Genomic DNA, 7,457 nt, shown 5'->3' with positions numbered 1-7,457 from the left:
ATCCCTGCTGATTTTAAGAAGCCAATACACATGAAAGCCGAGAGACCAAAATAAATAACGGAAGCTTTTTGCATATGTTTTTCAACGGCTATGCTGCGCCTTATGCAATAGTAGAGGACCCCGGCTTTTAGTGATTGTGATTGAAAGTCATTGAAAGTATTTGAAACACTATCTTATTATTTATTTTGTAATATTATCAAGACATTCCTGTCTTAGCTACTCTACACTGGCTTCCTGTAACTTCTAGAATTCATTTGTAGCTGTTTCTCCTCACAAACAAAGCTCTAAACGGACACGGACCCAGCCACATTGCTGACTCTCTAACAAACGACACACCCGCCAGAACACTGCGACCATCAGATGCAGGTCTATTAGAGGTCACCAGAAAGAGTCATAAGAAGATCTGTGAAGCAGCCTTTGTAAACTACGCCCCAAAACTGTGGAACACGTAACCCAACAATATACGGGAAGCCAATACGTTGCCAATGCCCATCTCTTTACCAAAGCATTTTACTGATTTTTCACTATTATACTGCACTATTCTCTGTGATTGACAGTTCTCTATTTCTCTGTTTTATTCTCCATGTTTTTATTTGTATTTATTTGATCCCACTTCATGCTTTGCTCTTGCTGCTTGTTTTACACTGATTTTATGTCTCATTTCTTACTGATGTGAAGCACTTTGAACTGCAATCCCCTGTATGAAAGGTGCTATACAAATAAAGTTATTATTATTATTAACACAACTAAAGATGAACAAAGCGGCACGTTCAAAGAAGAGTTCCTCGTGGAACTACTTCGAATTGTACGGCCTATTGTTCTAAAGTGCCGGTGGGGGGTCGGCGAATAATCGATTTATATTCGCCAGGCTTGTCCGATTTTCGAATTTGATCATGGTCAGTTTCTGGCACCTCTATCAGAGACAGGCTCTGTATTTCTCTGAGACCTGTGATATATTCATGAGAAGGACCTTTTAAATTCTCTGACCTTTCCCTGGGTAGTCGGTACAGACAGGTATGCTTACAAATCTGAAACAGGTGCTAGTTAAAAATGTAATATAATAGAAAATAATACCCAACCTAAAATAATATGTAAATATAAGAAAAAAATATATATAAACATAAAATAAGGAGGTGTTTAGAGCTCAGTGTTGTTGGTTTCCATCTTCTCTCAAATGTTTCTAGTTGTAGTGTTGCTGTAGTGTTTTCCATAATAAAGACCTTCGTCACTGTGTCTGTTGCATTATGTTGTGGTTTCATGTGTTGTTGTTTTACGCTCTGCGTTCCTTCCCTCTTCCAGATGGAGTCTCCGGTCTCCACGCCAGCTCCTCCTCCGCTCCACCCCCTCGTCTCGGGGTCTGGCAGCGACATCTCGTCCCCCTGCGAGCAGCTGATGGTCCGGACGCGCTCGGTGGCCGTGAACACAGCCGACGCCGCGCTCGCCACGGAGCCAGAGTGCCTGGGACCCTGTGAGCCAGGCACCAGCGTCAACCTGGAGGGCATCGTGTGGCAGGAGACGGAGGACGGTGAGAGCTTTATTCATCAAATCAAAGTTTATTTATACAGCTCAATATCACAAACAACAGGAGATGGAGGACGGTGGGAGGAGACAACCTTTCTTTACATTATATTCATCAATCAAAGTTTATTTATACATATATATATACAGTATATATATCACAAAACAACAGTTGTCAACATCTTGTGTCAGGAGACGGAGGACGGTGAGAGATACCAAATTTCGTGAAATTCCGACTATATTGGAGTAGTTTCAAGTAGCTTGTCACATATTAATCGTCAAAAGTGGTTCGTTCTCCGTTAGTCTACAACTTCCCCGTTTGAGCTATCCACTATTTCTTTGCAAAATAACATCACATTTGATATGTGGTTAGTCTGTTAAGAATTTAAATGTATCCGATCTATCCTCCTGGAGGAGTTTGTAAAAGTTTGCAAAAATAACAGGAAAATTGCACCTTTTCCAAAATGGCCGACCTCTGGGTGGGCGGGGCTAATGAAGGCCGATTGGAAATGTCTTCACAATCTTAAGAACAATGGGTTTACCAAATTTAGTGATATTCTATTCGAGTAGTTTGTCACATATTAATTAAAAAGTGGTTTGTTCTCCGTTAGCCTACGACTTCCCCGTTTGAGCTATCGACTATTCCTTGGAAATGTAGCATCACATTTGATGTAGCACAATGTACCAGGTGTTGCTCATACCTCAGCCCTGAAACAGAAACAAGTTTTTGAAGCCAAAAGGTATAAAATCATATAATCATAAACGCATGACGATGTGTCGACTCATCGCCCGAATAGACGAGCACTGCTCTACAAAAAAAATCGTTAATTTTTCGAAATTCTCGAGGTCAGCCCTAATTCTAACTGGTTGTATGTTTTCTAGGCATGCTGGTGGTGAACGTCACCTGGAGGAACAAGACGTACGTCGGGACCCTGCTGGACTGCACCAGACATGACTGGGCCCCCCCGAGGTGCACATTCAATTACATCTCAGATAGAAACAGCAGAACGCTGAATGCAGATCAGAAGCACGCTGAAGGCTCTTTGAGCAGGTTGTCTCTCACTGATCGTGCCGTTATGTTAAATGTTTGTTTGTTTTTCATGTATTGTTTCTTGATATCTATATATTTGTAAGTCTCTTCTCGCTCACTTCCAGGTTCTGCGAGTCTCCCAGCAGTGACGTGGAGATGCGCGGCGGTCGAGGTCGTGGGAAGCGGATTCGACCCGGCAGCAACACGCCGCTCAACGACAACAGCAACTCCTCCGACAACAAAGGGAGCGGCAGCAGTAAGACGCGCGGTGGCGGCAGCGCGGCGGCGGCTAACAGCAAAGGGCGGCGAGGCAGCCAGACGGCCATGTTGGGAGGAACTGAAGCTAGTCCATCTTCCAACAAGAGGAAAAACAAACCCGCGTCCGACATGGAACCAACTTCCAGCTCCGAGGACACAAAGGCCTCTAAACGAATGAGGACAGACTCCACCGGTAACGCTCTCCCACTTCCTGGAGGGAAACCGGATTCCCTTCCTCCTCCAATGTTGGATTGCCCCTCCCCCGTCCTCATCGACTGCCCTCACCCCAACTGCAACAAGAAGTACAAGCACATGAACGGGCTGAAGTACCACCAGGCGCGGGCGCACAACGACCACGAGGTTCAGGACGTGGACAGCGAGTACGGGGACGATGTTTTAACCCACTCTGACGCTCCGGGTTCTTGTAACGGAGCCGCCGCCATTTCTCCCGCTCGCTCAACGACTCCTAAAGGACGGGGGTTCGACGCGCCTTCGCCCTCGCCGGGAAGGATGAAGGTGAGGAAGAAGGAGGCGGAGATGGAGGCGGAGTTGGAGGAGGAAGGGGCGTGTCTTACGGACGAGGCAAGCAACGACGGGTTGGACGACAGGAAGTCCAGGAAGACGACGGGGGGCGGGAAACCTGATAAAGTGACTCAGAAAGGCGTAAAACCCGGACGTCCTTCCGCCGCCTCCCCTTCCCCTTCTTACGCCTTACAGAACACTTCCCCCGCCTCCTCCGTGGTGCAGCAGCCAATCCCCAAGAGCTCCGCCTCCAGCCCCGGCCCCACCCCCACCAAGGACAAGAAGAAGAAGAAGAAGAGGGAGGGAGGCAGGGAGGGAGGCAGGGAAGGAGACAGTCCTAAAGGGAAGGGAGGAGGGAATAGAGAGGAGGACTCTCCGGACTTCCTTCTGAACGGATCGGAGCATCAGAATCGTTTGGCGAGCATCAAAGCGGAGGCGGATAAGGTTTACAGTTTCTCCGACACGGCGCCCAGCCCCTCGCTCGGCCGGGGGGAGGGGGGGAACCTGAACGGGGCCGAAACAGGAAGCCCCGCCTACTCGGACATCTCCGACGCCGGGGAGGACGGGGAGGCGAGGACGGGGGAGGTGAAGGTGGGTCTACCTTTTAGAAAAACACTTTATTTATTGACTTGATTTATTTAGAACGTGTAAAACAATAATACAAACAATAATAATGAAATGAAACAAGAGAATTATGATACTGTACAAACTGAAGCAGTATCACATTGAGGCGGGGGAGGTGAAGGTCTTCCTAAAAAAACTTTATTTATTGAGATTTTTCAAACATGATGGTCTTTCTGCAGCTCATAGCGTTTCACATTCATTTGTGTTTCACAGCTGTAGTCGTCTGCCTGTATTGTTTGGTGTTCATCTGTTGTAACTCTGTTCTGCCCTCTTGGACAGGTCACTCTGGAAAAATAGGTTTTAATCTCAATAGCTGCGTTCACACCAAGTACTTTGCCGTACTTAGTGCCGGCACTTATTACCCCAGGGCATTAAGTACAGATCGCGTTCACACCGGAATAAGTTCCCTGAGGGAAAATTACGCAAATGAGCCACTGACGTCACTTCTTCTTCTTCTGCTTTGGGTTTACTGGCAGGCCGCAAACAACTTCACGGCGTATACTGCCACCCGGAGTCCTCGGCCGGAAGTCCCCGGAGTTGGGGAAGGCTTCAGTAGAAGCTGCTGGGACTCCCAGCAGCTTCTACTGAAGCCTTCAGAGTAAATCGCCAGAACGCCGACACCTCCTCATCTCCACCGCTCCCATGTTTTCTTTTGTGTTGCCATAAGTTAGCCTCTCTGCGTTTCTGCGCTGGGCTAATGCTAATAAAATGGTGGCTTCACAACACTTTTTTTGAGTTTTACGGGGCGTGGTTTGCAATTCGCCCAGCCAATCAGAACTGAGGCACTTTTTCCCCCCAGGAGAGTCCCACCTCTCAGCAGGCACTGAACATGGGGGTAAAAGTTCCCGGCACTAAGTTCTCTTTTTGGTGTGAACGCAACATCAGGGGTACTAACGGAACTAAACGGGAAAAGTACTATTGAGACTTTTACCTGGTTAAATAAAGGATATAGAGAGAGTCCTGCAGGTTAGCATCCAGCAGTTTCTATATGCTAGGGACCCTACAAACAAACACTTTATTTACTGGCTTTTTTAATTATTTGATTTTATCTTTATTTATTTAGAACGTGTAAAACAATAATACAAAAAATAATAATGAAATGAAACAAGATAATGATGATACCGTACAAACTGAAGCAGTATCACATTGAGGCGGGGGAGGTGAAGGTGGGTGTCCATAAAAAAAAAAACAATATATTTATTGAGCCTTTTCCACACATTATAGTCCTTCATAAAACGTTGGGGTCCTCAGCATGTCGGGGTCACCATCAGACCCTATGAGCTGCAAACAGACCATTACCTTTTTAGTTTGGGGTCACTGTTCGTGTTTTAATGTTTTATGATTCTTAATCTTTGTTTCTAATGATGTTCTCTACTCTTCATTTCCCCTCATTGTTATTGTTTGTATGTGCCTGGTGTCGCTCTGTGAAGCTCTGCGTGTTCCACGAAAGCTTCTGTATGAATAACGTTGTTTATCATCATTATTATTAAAAGGTGAAGACGGAGCCCGACCAGGCGCCTCGAGAAGGTGCTAAGAAGACCCTGTTCCCCCCCCAGCCGCCCGGGAAGGAATACTACCCAAACTACGACTCGTATTACTCCCCCACGTACCCCAACGCCAGCCCCGCCGCACCCCCCCTCATGGAGGGCGTCCAGGTGAAGAAGGAGGAGGAGTCGGAGGTGAGGGAGGAGCTGGTTCTTAATAATAAGGAACTGTACAGCGTTTGATCTGAAATGTGTTTGTGTGTAAAGGGTCTCCATGTCTGTCTGTGCCACTGACGCCTCTGAGCGCTTCTTTTGAAGGTGGAGCCTCTGGAGGACAGGAAGCTGGACCCTCAGCAGCCGTCTGTGATCCAGCCGCGCTCCAACATGTACGCACAGCAGCTTTACTACAACCAGTACTACGTGCCCCCCTACTCCTACCCCCCCGACCAGAACTACCACGCCCACCTGCTGGCCTCCAACCCCGCGTACCGACAGCAGCACGACAACAAGAAGGCCTCGCTGCCCCCCCCCACGCTCTCCAGAGCCCCCAGCCTCTCCGACCTGGGGGGCAGCAAGGGGGGCCCCAAGCCAAAAGAGCCAAGAGAGCCAAGAGAGCCAAGAGAGCTGAAGGAGCCTAAAGAAGCCCCCCAGGCCACTGCAGAGGGCAAATCTGTGATCATGTCGAAAGGCGAGGAGCAGAAGGTCCCGCCTCCTCCAGCCGCTGCCGTCCAACCAGAAGGCCTGAAGATGAAGCTGAGTGAAGCAGGGCATCATGGGAAAGAAGAGGGGGGGAAACAGGGAGGAGTGGAGCCCGCCATGTGGTACAGACAGGTAACTACAGCTGGGGTTAACACTGGGCGGGGCAGGAGTTGGATGAATGTAAAAAAAATGCCATAAAAAAGCGACATATTTGAAGAAAAAGTCTCAATATTTAGGAACTGATGCAGTTTCACAACGTAAACAGTCTGTTGTCTTGACTAACTTCTCTCTCCTCCTCCTCCTCCTCCTCCTCCTCCTCCTCCTCCTCAGGAGCCGGACTCTCGCCTCTGGCCCTATGTTTATCCCAACAAATACCCAGAAGCCCCGAAGCCTCAGGAGGAGGAAAGAGAACGAGAGAGAGAAAGAGAGAGGGAAAGGAAAGGAAAGGAGGAGCGATCGAGACCTAAAGAGCACCAGAAGGAGAAGGAGGAGGTGAAGGAGGAGGTGAAGGAGGGTGATCACCGAGGGGGGGGTAAGGAGGCGCGCCCCCCGCCCCCTCCCCAGATGCAGTTCTCCTCCCCTATGCCCCAGCATCACCAGGGTTACCTGCCCTACATGCCGGGGCCGTACGCCTACAGCCACGGGTACGAGGGAGCGGGGCACCCGGGGTTCAGAGGCCTGCCCTCCGTCATGATGCAGAACTACCCCGGTGAGTGGGACTCGAAGGGTTAATGCAACGTGTTTTAGGGGAAATTGGTGTAAATTGTATTTGCAGGAAATTTGAGAAAAAAATTCCAAATATTTACTGAAAAACTGGTGAAAACGTATTTTTATAAAAGCCAAATATTTCCTGAAAACCTGAAAGAAATGTCATAACTTTGCAGAAACAATTCAATCAAATTCCAAATATTTGATCATTTCTTTTATAAATAAAACGGTTAAAAAGAGTGGAAAGGCCAATATTGAGTATAAACTGAGGTGATTGAGCTGCTGTCTCTCTCCTCAGGCTACCTGCCGGCCGGCTACTCGTTCCCTTCCTACGGGGGGAAGGCTGCGGGGGGGGAGGAGGGGGAGAAAGCCTCCAGGTCCAGCCCCACCGTGAAGCCCCCCCCCGCAGAGAACAAAGCTCTGGAGCTGCTGCAGCAACACGCCAGCCAGTACAAGAGCAAATCCCCCTCAGTGCAGGACAACAAGCCCCAAGAGAGGGAGAGGGAGGGACCCCGGAACTCCCCCTCCCAACGCATGCTGCCCTCCCACCATCACCTGGGGTACCCTCTGCTGGGGGGGCAGTACGACCTGTCCTACGCCTCAGGTGAGACACA

General features: G+C 48.8%; 1 protein-coding gene across 1 annotated transcript; it reads left to right on the top strand.

Moving 5' to 3' along the window:
* Positions 1–1,299: 1,299 nt before the first annotated feature.
* Positions 1,300–7,447, top strand: LOC104963347 (zinc finger protein 609-like; the record flags this gene model as incomplete). Its single annotated transcript, XM_010791921.1, has 7 exons — positions 1,300–1,525; positions 2,401–2,488; positions 2,674–3,919; positions 5,446–5,631; positions 5,755–6,267; positions 6,466–6,844; positions 7,142–7,447. Coding segments are annotated over exons 1-7 (2,944 nt in total), but the record flags the coding sequence as incomplete, so codon positions are not given.
* Positions 7,448–7,457: the final 10 nt, after the last annotated feature.

This window comes from Notothenia coriiceps, unplaced genomic scaffold, assembly GCF_000735185.1.
Source record: "Notothenia coriiceps isolate Sejong01 unplaced genomic scaffold, NC01 NC01_scaffold00036020, whole genome shotgun sequence".
NCBI classification, from domain to species: domain Eukaryota; kingdom Metazoa; phylum Chordata; class Actinopteri; order Perciformes; family Nototheniidae; genus Notothenia; species Notothenia coriiceps.
Note: the sequence above shows the minus strand (reverse complement) of the source record. Positions and strands in the feature narration are given on the sequence as shown.